We start from the raw sequence: 15548 nt of genomic DNA, 5'->3' as shown, positions 1-15548 counted from the left end.
ACAGGATTTTGTACAAAAGGCTTCTCAGGGAGCTGGGCTGAACCTGCACTGTGAATGGTTTCAACACTTATTATTGTAAAAACTTCATTACCAGAATGAAACCTGAACTGTTAATTCAGAGTTCCAAACAGAAGGAACCTGAGCCACAGCCGAGCACAAGTTTAAACTCAAGTGAAAGAATTACTGTTCATCTCCTCAGTTCTGCTTGTCTTTTTTTATTTCAAGCCAATAAAATACTTCTCAAACTTGGGAGTATTTTAGCATCGATATTACTGGCAGGAGCACTTCCTTCAATTATATTTTAGTCATCAAAGAAACTGTGAGCTTCGTGTAACTAGATAAAACCCTTTCAAAATGAGAACCTTCCTCCATGGCCTCATTCCTGATCAGAGATGCTTCTTTCTGGAAGCCTGCAGACCTTGCAGTTCATAACAACATAACAACACTTAATGACATTTTCTGTTGCATTTCTGTTTCACAACAGAAGCGTCTCACCAGGGGGGTGGTTAGACCGTGTTGTGGTCCCACCAGAAAGCAGGGACTGTCTTGTTTGTTTGTTTGCTTAGAAAGTGCCTATGGCAACGAATCACAGACTGTTTCCGTAAACAGCCTTCATAGAAACCAAGACTTGTTTTAAAAGGGTGAAATAAGAAATGCATCCTTGGATGAGATGAACATTATTTTCAGGTCAGTGAAAATCAGCCATATTAATAGGCAATTCCTGATTAGTGCCTGCAGAATTGATTTGCTCTGCTTTGTCCTGCCTGAGGCAAACTGAGAAGCAAACCACGAGAGCCAGGGCAGCGCATCCTCCTTCCGCGGGCTGCTGGACCGCACCCGGTGTTCCAGTGTCCTGGGGGACTCTGGGGACTGCTGGGCATGGGGGACACAGGGATTCAGCAAGGAGAGGCAGCAGAGGTCCTTTGGTTTTGCTGTTCAGGTCTCCCTGACTGCTAATCAAGATCTGCTAATTAGGAGATGCAAGGTTTGATGGAGAAATCAGTGCAAGGCACTGGCACCTCCCTGGACTGAGTCTGGGACAGTTCCCAGAGTCAGGGGAGGGTACAGAACAGGCGGCAGAGCCCTTACCCCCGGGGAGCCCCACGACCCTGACCCTGGGCTGCTGGGGGCAGCACAGAAACGCTCTGGGAGCTCCTGGGTACCGGGGGTCACGGCCACCCACCGGCAGCGGGACGGGTCCTTGTGCCGTCCCAGCTCACCCACTGCTCCGTCCCCTCCGCTGTCCTGTGTGTCCCACGATCAGCAGGAGTCCTTTGGGCATCACAGCTGGGCACAGCCTCATTTCGTTGCAGTTGTAAATCTTAGTGAATCTTAGTTTCAGGAGTGTGGTGTTAATTCCCAGTAAATCTAGTGTCTGCAGCTCCGGAAGCAGAGTTCCCAGACAAAGACCGTTCCTTGGTCTTTGTCTTTCAGCCCTGCTCCTACACACGTGAGCTACAACCAACCATCAGTTGTGCACACAAGTTCAAGTTGCTTTAAGTGTTCGGTTGTGAGTGCACAGTTCAAACACTTGTACACTTTATTTCTCAGATTATTAATGACATTGTATTTAATTTAGTTATTCACTTGCAATCGCAAAGGTAGAGCTGGTTGGAAGTTTACTGCTGAAAGCTCGGGTTTTGTCAGAAATGTGAAACTATTGAAAACTGAGTGTGGGGAGACTGTGACTGCTCGTTTGCCTGTGATATTGCCGAGCGCTGTTCCATTTGTCCTGCAGGAACACCTCAGGAAAGCTCAGGGTCTCATTCAGCAGCCAGTTTTCCTTATTCTTAGCCTCTCCTAATGTCCAATGTGAATCTTCATTGCGTGACAGAGATTGTTGCTTGTTGCCATTTTCACCATGGCCCTGAGGAACAGACCATCTCTGCAACAGTTTTTGAAGTAGCTGAAGGCCGTTGTGTTAGCTGTTCTCAGCCACTGTCTGTCCTGCAGTGACAACCTCCGAGCTGATCAGCTTCGGTAACGACCTGAGGAGCTGCCCCAGGTTCTGCTCTGAGGGCTGAGGATGCTCAGCCAGCACAAGGAAAAACCGCAGCGCGTGTAGAGTCCTCCCCATCCTCTGCGGGTGCCCACAGGTGTCAACAGGCACCTTTGAAACAGCCTTTCCTGTGCTCAACCAACGGCCAGTACAACACCAACGTCTGCATGAAATGAGAGTCACTAAGTCTTGACTTCAGGTGAGCCAGGTGCCCTGTTCCCTCACTACTGCTGAGGAGGCTTTTATTTTTAATAAAACGTTTCAAAATGTGTTGCTTAACACAGAGCAGAACAAAACCACATGTAATTAGCTGCAGAGCAAATATGGCCATTCGGTTCATCAGTGCTGATTTCCACTTCTCAGAAGCACAGCACTCCAGCACAGGATATTCATCTCTCACAAGAAGGGTCCAAACAGAATCCTGCTGGGATTTGGCAACTTATTTCCATGAGCTGATTGTCAACAGTGGTGGAATTAATTATAATGTTATGAACAATGTACATCTGCACATCACCTCTTGATGTGTTAGGCAGACATATATCACACTTGTGATGAAATTAATTACAGAATGACATGGGATCCTCATTATAAATATAACAACACGTTAGGCAGCCCAATCAACTATTTAATGTGCCATAGTCTCAGCAAACGTGTTTCTTTCAAGAATTTGCAACTTGTTTCAAATTGCTCAACATATCCTTCCATTTAAACCGTTTGTACAGTTAAAGCGATTGATTTGTAAAATAATTTCTGCTCCGCTGGTGGTGATATTTTGTTTTCAGTCCTTTTGAACGGCACTGTTAAGCCCCCTCCCCACCGCAGTGCTTTTTGCTTCACGTTTCCGTAACACTGTTCCCTTATTTTTTCTCTTCGTACCCGTTGCCGCCGTCCGTCTCCAACACAGCCGACCTGTGACAGTTGCGGCTGGACGCGCGCTTCCTGGCAGCGCTCTAAGCCGGAAAGGAAGGGCGCCGGGCGGCCGCGCTGTGTGCGCAGCCCGGAACCGCCGGATCGCCCTTCCCGGAGCGGCGGGGGCGGGAGGCGCGCGGTGGGCTCCGGCCCCGCAGCCCCCGGCGAGGCTCGTTTAGAAACGAGTGTGAACCGGAGCAGACGGGAGCGGCCCGGGCGCGGCAACCCCAGCCCCGTCTCGCCGCGTTCCGGAGGCGACACCGGAGCGGCGTCCGAGGGGCCGGTGACACCCGCGGGCGGACGGAGCCCCGGGGCCGGTCCCCGCGGCCCCCGGGCCGGCCGGGCGGAGCTCGGCGTGTTGGGAACAGCGGGGGTGAAGTCGTGCGCAGGGTGGAAACAAAGCCAAGGGAACGACCGCTTGGTTGAGAAAAAGGCTCAAACCAGCTTCCCCATCGGGCTGAGCGCTGGTGTGGTTGAATCTGGCTCGGCCTGTAGTCGGGTGTTAGACCAAAACAAGGAAAGCATCAAAGCACCAGCGAGCTAGCACATAATGCTTCCCGCTTTAACGCTTTCTGTGTTGTGAGTTGTGAGCAGAGCCGAGGGCACCAGCAGAGCCAGGGCCGGTGGGCAGGTGGCTCTGGGGACCGCGTGAGCGGGAGAAGCTGCAGCTCGTGTCCTGCACACGCACTCCTGTACAGCGGCTGCAGTGCTGGAGAGGGACAGTTTATTTGGCACAGAATACTGTTTTTAAATGGCTGACTTCCCAGTGCCTCTTTAGCTTTAAATTATGCTGAACAACAAGCAAAATTAACTTGTATGTAGAATTTTCATGATCAATGTTACAGCTGTATCAGCCTGTAAGTGCACTGTTGAGACAGGATCATTATTTCCTTTATAACCGCCCCTCTCCTGTTTTCAGGTGTATCTATTTTATGCTTCCATAACTCAACACAGCCTTCTGTTTGGGAGATAAACTGCACACTCTGTCAGTCGGTAATGTGTGTCAGTGCTGCTGGCTGTGTGTAAATCCTTACATTCAAAAGCTGATACCAAAGAATCAAAATGAATATTGGGCGGCTTCTCCACGCAGAGTTTTAGTTATTGGCTGAGTTATCAGATGAAAGAGCAAGAGTTTCCATGAAGCCTGTGTGTGGGACATGGGGACAGGGGAGGGGCAAAAGGACCTGGGGGTGGGGGTACGTCCAATCCAGGGGAGGGGGATGCTGTCCCGGGGGGGATGCTGTCCCGGGGGGGGATGCTGTCTGGGGGGGGGGATGCTGTCCGGGGGGGGATGCTGTCCCGGGTGGGGGGATGCTGTCCGGGGGGGGATGCTGTCCGGGGGGGCGGGGATGCTCTCCGGGGGGGCGGGGATGCTGTCCGGGGGGGGATGCTGTCTGGGAGGGGATGCTGTCCCGGGGGGGATGCTGTCCCGGGGGGGCGGGGATGCTGTCCGGGGGGGGGATGCTGTCTGGGGGGGGATGCTGTCCGGGGGGTGATGCTGTCCCGGGGGGGATGCTGTCCCGGGGGGGGATGCTGTCTGGGGGGGGATGCTGTCCGGGGGGTGATGCTGTCCCGGGGGGGATGCTGTCCCGGGGGGGGATGCTGTCTGGGGGGGGGATGCTGTCCCGGGGGGGGATGCTGTCCGGGGGGTGATGCTCTCCCGGGGGGGATGCTGTCCCGGGGGGGGATGCTGTCTGGGGGGGGGATGCTGTCCCGGGGGGGGATGCTGTCCGGGGGGTGATGCTCTCCCGGGGGGGATGCTGTCCCGGGGGGGGATGCTGTCTGGGGGGGGGATGCTGTCCCGGGGGGGGATGCTGTCCGGGGGGGGATGCTGTCCGGGGGGGCATGCTGTCCGGGGGAGGATGCTGTCCCGGGGGGGGATGCTGTCCGGGGGGGGATGCTGTCCGGGGGAGGATGCTGTCCGGGGGAGGATGCTGTCCCGGGGGGGGGATGCTGTCCCGGGGGGGATGCTGTCCGGGGGGGGATGCTGTCCCGGGGGGGGGATGCTGTCCCGGGGGAGATGCTGTCCCGGGGGGGGGATCCTGTCCCAGGGGGGATGCTGTCCCGGGGGGGATGCTGTCCGGGGGGGGGATCCTGTCCCAGGGGGGATGCTGGTGAGGGCTGCGGCAGGTCAGAGGTGGGTGAGGGCCAGGACTTTGCCCGCTGCTGGTTTTCCTCTCGGTTTGTTGCTGTCACCAGTCATGTCCAGAAGCTGCCAGACGACAGTGTGTTTTTCTGAGTCTCTGTTAACACTGAGTAGCCCAGATGTTTGCACTGTGGATTATACTTCTCCTTTTAATGCACTTTTATATTTGGAATGAAAAGGTAGCAGATAAGTCACAAAGAGCACTTATTAATTTGTTTTAATGTTTTATCTGAGGATCTCCACATAACACCTGGGCTGCAATAACAAATGTGTTTATCAGTCCGGTGCGACTGTTACGTTCCTTCTTACAAGTGCCCTGAAATAAAAGCTTTCCTGCTAACACTGAACAAGCCCAGTGTGAGCTCCTCTGGTCTGAACGCTACTTGAGGATAATCAAGGTTGTTTAATTTCCAGGCAGCAGCTTTGCTGCAGTAATTGGTCTGTTCTCAAAGCCCCCAGATTCAGGGGAACGCTCCTCGCCGTTTCCTCGGCTGGCGTGTCGTGTTGTGCCAAACTGCGGCTGTCACACTGCATTGTGTCACAATGTGATTTTCAATGGTAATGTATTGCCAGCTCTGAATGATTGAAGGAGAGCCTAAGAGAAAAGCATGGAGAATGAGAGCTGTGCAATGCTGTTCTCTGTGGAAAGCTACAGAAAATTTAATGGCAAAATATGTTGATGTTCCAATGAGTTCTTTTCGTTTTACCTGGAGTCCTGGTACGCTAACTGGAACTCCAAGAAGTAATCTTTTCTGAAGAATAACGCAATGTACACAGGATGTAATGTGTTTTTCAGTACAGCCCATCCTCTAAATAATATTGTCAAAGATATGTGAAACAACCAGAGAGATCTTTGTAGTGTATGCTAGTCATACGCTTGCACTATCAGAAAGCTATTAGAGCAATTTTGAATTAGTTGTCCTTTGTCACTTGATATAATCTGTAAACTACAGAAATGGACAAAGGCTTACCCGGAATGCTGATGGCCTGGTGATGGTGCGCTGGTCAACACGTGTACATGTTTGAAGACCCTCCTGTTTCGCGGCACTGAAAAGCAGAGTGGGTGGGCCGTGCTGGGAAGCGATGCCTGCAGGCGGGGGTGGCAGCGAAGAGCCGCCTCGCCGCTGCCTCCAGCCGGGCTGTGCGGGCTGTGCGGGCTGTGCGGGGTGTGCGGGGTGTGCGTCATGTGCAGGCTGTGCGGGCTGTGCGGGGTGTGCGGGCTGTGCGGGTGTGCGGGCTGTGCGGGCTGTGCGGGCTGTGCGGGGTGTGCGGGCTGTGCGGGCTGTGCGGGGTGTGCGTCATGTGCAGGCTGTGCGGGCTGTGCGGGGTGTGCGGGCTGTGCGGGCTGTGCGGGGTGTGCGGGGTGTGCGGGCTGTGCGGGCTGTGCGGGGTGTGCGGGCTGTGCGGGCTGTGCGGGCTGTGCGGGCTGTGCGGGGTGTGCGTCATGTGCAGGCTGTGCGGGCTGTGCGGGGTGTGCGGGCTGTGCGGGCTGTGCGGGGTGTGCGGGCTGTGCGGGCTGTGCGGGGTGTGCGTCATGTGCAGGCTGTGCGGGCTGTGCGGGCTGTGCGGGGTGTGCGGGCTGTGCGGGCTGTGCGGGGTGTGCGGGGTGTGCGGGCTGTGCGGGCTGTGCGGGGTGTGCGTCATGTGCAGGCTGTGCGGGCTGTGCGGGCTGTGCGGGCTGTGCGGGGTGTGCGGGCTGTGCGGGCTGTGCGGGGTGTGCGGGCTGTGCGGGCTGTGCGGGCTGTGCGGGGTGTGCGTCATGTGCAGGCTGTGCGGGCTGTGCAGGGTGTGCGGGGTGTGCAGGCTGTGCGGGGTGTGCGGGGTGTGCGGGCTGTGCGGGGTGTTCGGGCTGTGCGGGGTGTGCGTCATGTGCAGGCTGTGCGGGCTGTGCGGGCTGTGCGGGCTGTGCGGGCTGTGCGGGGTGTGCGGGCTGTGCGGGGTGTGCGGGCTGTGCGGGCTGTGTGGGCTGTGCGGGGTGTGCGGGCTGTGCGGGCTGTGCGGGGTGTGCGTCATGTGCAGGCTGTGCGGGCTGTGCGGGGTGTGCAGGTGTGCGGGCTGTGCGGGCTGTGCGGGGTGTGCGGGCTGTGCGGGGTGTGCGGGCTGTGCGTCGTGTGCGGGCTGTGCAGGGTGTGCGGGCTGTGCGGGGTGTGCGGGCTGTGCGGGGTGTGCGGGGTGTGCGGGCTGTGCGGGCTGTGCGGGTGTGCGGGCTGTGCGGGCTGTGCGGGGTGTGCGGGCTGTCAGGCACCAGCTGAGCACCGTGAGGGATGGGCAGGTACCGGAAACGCTGGTGCCCGGGGGTCGAGGTGCTGGAGCAGAGCGCGGCAGCCCCGCGGGACCCGCGTCCCTGGGGAGGCTCCGAGCGCGGCCGGGCAGCCCCGAGCAAGCAGAGCGTTGGAAGGGCTGTGTACATAGTATACATGCATTGTATAGGCAGACAGAATTATTATACCCGTATATATCTGATATATACAGACATGCATTTGCCGTATTTCCAAAAGCATAGTATTTTTGTCGATGTAAATAATTACATAGTAAAGCCTGTGGCATCATGCTGACAGTGTCAATACTCAAAACCATCTTTTGAGTTTGTCCCAAGCCTTCTCTGTACAGGAAAGACCTCAGAAGTTTTTGCTATTCGAAATTGTAATTAACACAGACAGAATATTTCATTAGTATCTTTCACGAAAATGTAAAAGAAAATATGCTAGAGTCTGAAATTCCTCCTTACAGCCCCCCTCGCTGACCCTCTCTCTCTGCTGACACCTGTCTCGCCGAGTAACACAAGGTTTTTGTATGTGGCTGAATATTAGATTCACGAAGGATTACCAGATAAATGCGATTTTGAGGGCGTCCTTTGCCTAGCAGATCAGGTCTCGGCTTTGCTGGGTATGACATCTTCAGTAATGCACGCTGCATGTTATATCCGTGTTCTTAATTATCCTGTTCTTCTAAGTTACACTAACACCTTGTGTGCTGTTCAAGTCACGTTCCCAGACTGGTGTTTGCTGCACTGATCAGAAAACACCGGCCTGGACGTGAGACACTTGTGAGGGAAAGTCACGTCCAGACATCCAGCTGGAGCACTTTAGTGGAAGGGGACAATTCTATTTGTGCTTAGCCCAGAACTCTCATATTTTAGTATTTCTACTCGTGATCTCGTGGCTGGCTTCATTTCAGTTCATTTTATCCGCTTTTCTGGACAATGCCTGTAACTCAACATGTTTCTGATTTTCCTGAAGGGAGTCATCATTCACTCAGTGATTTCCCATGGTTTGTTGTACAATTTCCTTTCTGTGATGACTATGTGAAGTGTCCATATCACCATTATTTCCTTTAAACAATTTTGAAGACTGTTTGCTTGTAAATAGGTCAAAGTTGTCAACCCCGAGCTTTCTGAGCCTTGGTGGCATTTATGTTGCCTTCATTTTCCATGTAAGGACTACAGTATTTACTGCACATTTATCCAGCACAGAAGTAGCACAGAATTTGGAAGCTCATTAACATCTCTAACACGCAGCATTTATGCCCTTCTCATGCTTTATGTAAAGTGGAATAAATCGGCAAAGATAAATCACAGATTTTTACAGCTGATGTAGCTGTGTTTGTGGTGGAAGACAAAGCAATCTCGATCGCTCTTAATATGACTGTGGGCGCCAACCCAGCGCAAAATGTGCTCTTCCTCCTCGGTGTCCCCTCCCGAGGATGTCTCTGCTGTCCGCAGGAGCCTTGGAGGGGAAGGTGTCCTTCTTGTCTCTCATTCCTTTTGGTTCTTTAGTACATCGAACATAGCCATCCCTTTTAAAAGAAGATTTATTGTTGTATCTCTCATTATTAGATGCCATGCAGACATTGTTTTATTGGTAAATTTTCAGAAAGATGCATAAAGACTCTGCAGCTAAATGCAATCCAAACATCCATATTTTAAATATGTAGTGATAGTCCCAGTAATCAGTAGAAAAAAACTAATCAAACAAAATAGCGTTACATTATTTTCACTTACTGGGCTGCCTGAGAAGTGTCACAGTGCCAGAGCATGGTGAAATATGTTTAAAGACTGGAGTGAACCAGTTAAATTGCTGCAAACGGGACTTCTAGGCCAGCCTGTGCCCGGATCCCGTGTGCAGCACAGGGCAGTCCCTGGGCAGGCGCTGCACGTGTGGACGCTGCTCAGCACCGCGAGACGGTGCCTTTGCCGGGGATCGTGTTTCCTTCCCACGCTGATAACTTCGCACCCGTGCCACCTTCCCTCCTGCAGCGCTGCCGGAGAGCCGGGCGGCCGCGCCAGCGCACCGCGGAACGCCGGCTGCGCCCTGCAATCCCCAAATCGGGCACGATGTGTGCAAAACAACCTGTGCGAAATTTCTGCCGGCTTTCAGTGGAGATGAGCAGCAGAACAACTTGCTGCTGGCATGAATGTAAAGCAAAATTTTATTCGCTGGGGAGGGATAAAAAAAATCTCTCCAAGCACTTAAATCCAAATTGTTCTTCCAGGTTGTATATTGGAAGAGGATTTGCACATGGCAATGCAAACATAGAGAGGTGCCATTAACTCTAGGAGAGAGCAGCAGCCAGGAAAGGTCTTCCCTTGGGTTTATGCGCCACACGAGATGCTACAGGACCTGTCACAGGCGCTACAGGCCCTGCCAGGTCCGTGGTTTGAAGTGGCCCGTCCACCCGGCTGCAGCCGCACAGGCTCCTGCTCTCAGCAGTCCGCCTTCTGCAGCTCGTCACAAACAGTTTCAGCAATTGAGCTTCTACTGGAATGCCAGACACTCTGGGGTCTTGAGGAGAAAATGAGCGCGTACCCCTTTCCAGCCAGAGACCGTGTTTGAAGCCCACTGAGCTGCAACTTCATCCTCTCGATTGGCTTTAAATCCCAGAGCGTTAAATGCCCCAAGAAAGGAAAGCAAAGCTACTATTAATAATTCTAATGGCTAAAGAGCATATTATTTTCAAGTGGCTTGTTAATCAGCATGGGGTCTGCCTACAGCTATTGCAATCAGTCACCTTTCACCAGTAGTAGATAGTGTCTTAATAAGAAACAACAAGACATTCAAGGGAGCTAAAATTGCTCAGGCTAAAAGGAAGTTAACAGAAATGATTAACCAACTTGGCTAAAAGCCATTAAACGACGGGAATGCTGCTGAAAGGGCAGATCATAGAGCCTCGATGCAAACAGATAAAGCCAGAGAACAAGCTTGTGAGAACAGCTGCTGCAAAGCTGCTTACCTCTGATGAAATTCTTATCAGGAGTTCGAAATGGGAGGAAGGATTTTCTTTCACAATGCATCCAATAATTGCTTCATGCGAATCAGTGTATTTTTCTACTTTCCTTGTCAGGCCAGAATTTGTGTCCATTATTCACAAGCTAGCAGGAAAAGATAAGCCCCTGCTTGTGTCAGTGACCAGTCCTTGTTCCTTTCCCAGCAAAGTGCCTTACTCCACTTTGAGGGGGCAAAGGGAAGTGCACCCCAGCGCCTGCTCGTAAACGGCCCACGAGCTGCTTGTCCCTCAGCGCTGGTGGCCCCGGGCACACAGGATCTTCCCCAGCTGAGCCCTGGGCCAGGCTTTGCTCATTTTGCCTCTCTTGGAACTGCAAATCTGCAGAAAACTGTGTTTGAATAAATGGTCACAAATCTAGGAAGAAAACTTTCCATGTTATGGTTCAGATAAGCTATCCGTCATATGGATAAACAGAAATATATACCCCTGAAATGCCAGAAACTGGCAAACGCCCTCTTAAGTACTGCGAAATGATGCTGGCTCTTTTTTCTCTCGTCTGTTTCCACTCCCTTCGCTGGGTTGCTGAATCCCCGACAGCAAAGGACACGGAGCCTGGGGCTGGCACCCGTACTGCTTGGATTTTAACCCGCCCTGGGCAGGAGCATCGCGGGTTTTGCTGGGGAGCGTCTCGCAGTGAGCAGCTCCGGCATCGCCGTGACCTCGGGTACGGCTGGTGGCAGCTCCTGGCAGCACCACGGCCAGCACTGCCGGACAACAGCTGCCAGACAACGGCTGCCGGACAACAGCTGCCAGATAACGGCTTCCGGACAATGGCTGCCGGACAACAGCTGCCAGATAACGGCTGCCGGACAACATCTGCCAGATGACGGCTGCCAGATAACGGCTGCCAGATAACGGCTGCCGGACAATGGCTGCCGGACAACAGCTGCCGGACAACGGCTGCCGGACAACAGCTGCAGGACAACAGCTGCCAGACAACGGCTGCCAGAAACAGATGCCAGACAACAGCTGCTGGACACCAGCTGCCAGACAACGGCTGCTGGACAAACAGCTGCCAGCATCAGCGCGGCTTGGCAGGCAGCTTCGGGGACTTTATACAGGGTCTTTTTTTAATCCTGTGCAGTTAGGTGACCTGCAGTACTGGTCAAAAGGAAAGAGTGGAAAGTCTTGAGCAGAAAATACATGAGTTCTTGTGCAATGATAAGTGTTTAAACCCGCCTCATGGCACACCGTGCTCTCTGCGCTGCTTGAGAAAGTCTTTTAATGCAGGTCATGTTTATTACACTTCAAACTGAAAATCCAGCACTTCTTACTGAAGTGAGGTAACCTCCTAGAGCATTTCTCTCTAAAAATTGGAGTGTTTATCATTGACTGCCGCAGTTAATTTGTGGAAGTGACTAACGGGAAGCATGCCATGGCCAGACAATATCCAAGTTTTCACCTGAGCAGCACACCGGTTTCCTCCATCCTTACCCGACGCGTCCCATTTGGGGGTCTCTGACATGAGTAACAGCACAATTCTCAGGTTCTCTGCAGGACAGTGAACACTTCTGAGCGGTTAAAACTGTTATAATAAATGGCAGTGCTCGTTCTGTCAGCATGAGCAAGGAGAATGCTGCAACCGTGGAAAGCTGGCAAGAGCTCTCCAACCATGTGGCAAAAGCAAGTGCCGGGAGCTGCCGTTGCCCCACCACGGCTGCTGTGCACCCGGCACCAAACCCACAGCCCCGCCCGCTGGGTCAGGGACCGGCTGGGCTGTCGCTGCGCACCCCTCTGCCGCTGCCCAGCCCGGACACGACCCTGTCCCAGCAGGGTGACAGGGCCCCAGCCGCCTTCGGGTGGCCACAAGTCCCTGCCCTGCCAAGCCAGCCTCCCAGGGGTGTGATGGAAACACAGATGGACCAAACACGGGCACGCAGCACTACATCCCAGCACCTCTCCGAGCAGGCGTGCCAGGTGAAATTCAGTGCTGATAAATCTCAAAATGATGGACGTGCAGAAAACAATCTGAATTGTACAGACACCCTGATGAGCTGCGAAAACTGATCACTGCCATTCAAAAATGGCAACTCGGAGTTATAACAGAAGTAAGAAAATGGCAACTCAGTGCTTCTAAGTTGCCAAAAAGCAGGTTCCCTGCCAGAAATTCTTAAAAGTAACGCTATGTTATCATGCACCTGACAAGATGAATCCAAAGTGCTGGTGCTGTTGCGATGCTGCGATCCAGCGTCACCGCAGGGTCCAGCAGCCAGGGCGGCCCCAGCGGCTGCAGCGGGGACAACAGGAATGGCTGGGACGGTTGGGGACCCAGGGCAGCCCCCGCAGCGGGAGGTGATGGGGCAAGCCCTGCTGACAGCCAGGCCCAGCGGGGTCGGGAACGGGGACAGCCAGTACGGGTTTAGCAAAGGCAGATCATGCCCAAGCAACCCGATAGCTCTGTGTGGTGAGACAGCTGGCTCTGCGGGGAAGGGAAAACCAGCCAGCAAGGAATGTCGTTTCTCCTGACTTTAGCAATGCCCCCAGCACAGTCTTCCCCAGCACCCTGGAAGCCAAAGCAGGGGCGTACAAACCGGCAGGGTGGAACACAGCATGGGTAAAGCCCGGCTGTGCCGCAACCTGACCTGACGTGGACATTATCCCCACTTTGAGCAGGCAAATGGACCAGAGGCCTTCAGATGTCCTTTTCAGCCTAAATTAATCTGTGATTCATAAAGGGGGACAGAGAATAGAACTAAATAATGAGTAAATAGAACAGGACTCCTCAAACTGTAAAAGAGAAATGTGTGCAAGGAAGTGCCAGACATCTGGAAGAAACAACTCGCACGGCGAAAGCAAATAGTCTCCTTGCTCTTTCTTTTGTGCAAGAGCTGGGAAGATCAAACAAAAATGTCAGGCAACAGTTCTGAAGCAACAGAAGTAATGCGTAAATAAATGGTGCTTTTTGCTGAGATGGACTGTTACAGAGACCAAAAGCAGAGATAACTGAGAAATCAATAACACAAATTCTCAGAAGAAAATTCCACCGAGAGCCTTTAACCTTAAATGCAGAGCACACTTACCCTAAGTGCAGAGTGGCAGAAAGCGGGAGATGACACTGTGGGAACAGCCACTCATCGCCGCCCTGCCTACAGACAGACAGGCTGTGCGGACCCTCTGCTGGGCTGTGTGGACCCTCTGCTGGGCTGTGCGGACCCCCTGCTGGGCTGTGCGGACCCTCTGCTGGGCTGGATGGACCCTCTGCTGGGCTGTGCGGACCCTCTGCTGGGCTGGATGGACCCTCTGCTGGGCTGTGCGGACCCTCTGCTGGGCTGGGTGGACCCTCTGCTGGGCTGGGTGGACCCTCTGCTGGGCTGGGTGGACCCTCTGCTGGGCTGTGCGGACCCTCTGCTGGGCTGGGTGGACCCTCTGCTGGGCTGTGCGGACCCTCTGCTGGGCTGGATGGACCCTCTGCTGGGCTGGGTGGACCCTCTGCTGGGCTGGGTGGACCCTCTGCTGGGCTGTGCGGACCCTCTGCTGGGCTGGATGGACCCTCTGCTGGGCTGGGTGGACCCTCTGCTGGGCTGTGTAGACCCTCTGCTGGGCTGTGCGGACCCTCTGCTGGGCTGGGTGGACCCTCTGCTGGGCTGGATGGACCCTCTGCTGGGCTGTGTAGACCCTCTGCTGGGCTGTGCGGACCCTCTGCTGGGCTGGGTGGACCCTCTGCTGGGCTGTGCGGACCCTCTGCTGGGCTGGGTGGACCCTCTGCTGGGCTGGATGGACCCTCTGCTGGACTGGGTGGACCCTCTGCTGAGCTGGATGGACCCTCTGCTGGGCTGGATGGACCCTCTGCTGGGCTGTGCGGACCCTCTGCTGGGCTGGATGGACCCTCTGCTGGGCTGGATGGACCCTCTGCTGGGCTGGGTGGACCCTCTGCTGGGCTGTGTGGACCCTCTGCTGGGCTGTGCGGACCCTCTGCTGGGCTGTGTGGACCCTCTGCTGGGCTGTGTGGACCCTCTGCTGGGCTGGGTGGACCCTCTGCTGGGCTGGATGGACCCTCTGCTGGGCTGGGTGGACCTGCTCATGGGAGTTGAACAGCAGCAGAGAGCCCGCTTGTCTTGAAATGGAGATGGTGAAAGAGGCACAAAGGCGAAGCTGGGGGAGAAAATTCTTAAGAAATGTGAAAATTCTCCTTTTTTTGTGCATCTTCTCTCTCTACATGAAGGATTTATAACTAATTTGTGCTCAGTACAAGTTGGAGGTTTTTTAGATGACTGGCATCTGTGAAAACAAGATTTCTCCAGTAAACTTCTTTAATGAAACCACAATAGGAGAGGTCTGCATAGCTGGCTTTCAAGCAAAGTGGCCAGCACTTGTACTTGTGCAGTGCGATTGAAGAGCTCAGGTGGATCAGTACAGTGCTGATTATTTGCCTATTAATTAATACTCCAGGCAACACATTTCTTTTAATTATACCACATACAACAGCTGTTGCCAGCAGCCAAAGGCTTTCCTGATATTGAGCACCCCCAGCACTTGCCCTTATTTAGTAGCCTTCTGAGCCCAAGGACTCGGGGAAATGTTTGTGCGTGGCCGTGGGGAGTTGCGCCGGGCCGGGCCGGTGAGCACAGGTCGGGTGCTGTGCCGTGCCTTACAAACGGGTGATTCGGGAGAGACGCTGGACTTGCCAGTGAAACCGTGTAGACTGACGGGAAGGTACCTCTTTGTTTGGTGCGGGACAGAAGCCGTCCCTGTGCCAGGACAGAAGCCGTCCCTGTGCTGGGCAGGGGCTGGTTGGACAGGGCACCAGGACTGAGGGTTCTGGCAGGGGAGGCACCATACAGCACCTCCAAATGGCTGGTTTAAAACTGCCGAAAACCAACATTGCACCTTATTTTGCTTCTGCAGTTTTAAACGCATGCAAGCCTCTGGCGCATCGGAGTTTTGCAGGTCCACATGTGCACACAAGGAAATTCTGTCACTAATCAAGCAGGAAAGGGTCGCTTCATTCTAAAAAATTAATAGCTGTTAGTGACTGTGTCTTCCTTCTGCTTTTTTGCAGCATTTCTGCGATCTCACGCCAGGACATACCTGCTTGGTTGGCTGGTTGTGTGGGTTTTGCCCGGTGGTAAGATTCTGGGACAGCGTCCAACTGGTCTCACACTGAGCCCTCTGCTCCGAGGTTTCCAAGGAAACCAAATCCGGATCGTTTTTGCTGCAAAAGGCCGCAAGTGCGGGCAGGAAAGGCCCACAGCAGTGAGAGGAGATGGTCAC

The 15548-nt window shown here is 54.0% G+C and overlaps 1 protein-coding gene across 1 annotated transcript; it reads left to right on the top strand.

The window, feature by feature from the left end:
• The first annotated feature begins 6354 nt into the window (after nt 1-6354).
• Nucleotides 6355-11192, top strand: LOC135579656 (keratin-associated protein 5-1-like). The gene is made up of 2 exons (XM_065065800.1): nt 6355-7100; nt 10937-11192. The coding sequence occupies exons 1-2, from the start codon at nt 6355-6357 to the stop codon at nt 11190-11192; spliced, it is 1002 nt and encodes a 333-aa protein (XP_064921872.1).
• Nucleotides 11193-15548: the final 4356 nt, after the last annotated feature.

Source organism: Columba livia, chromosome 5, assembly GCF_036013475.1.
Source record: "Columba livia isolate bColLiv1 breed racing homer chromosome 5, bColLiv1.pat.W.v2, whole genome shotgun sequence".
Lineage (NCBI taxonomy): Eukaryota > Metazoa > Chordata > Aves > Columbiformes > Columbidae > Columba > Columba livia.
The sequence above is the reverse complement of the archived record's forward strand: the minus strand, read 5'-3'. Positions and strand labels throughout refer to the sequence as shown.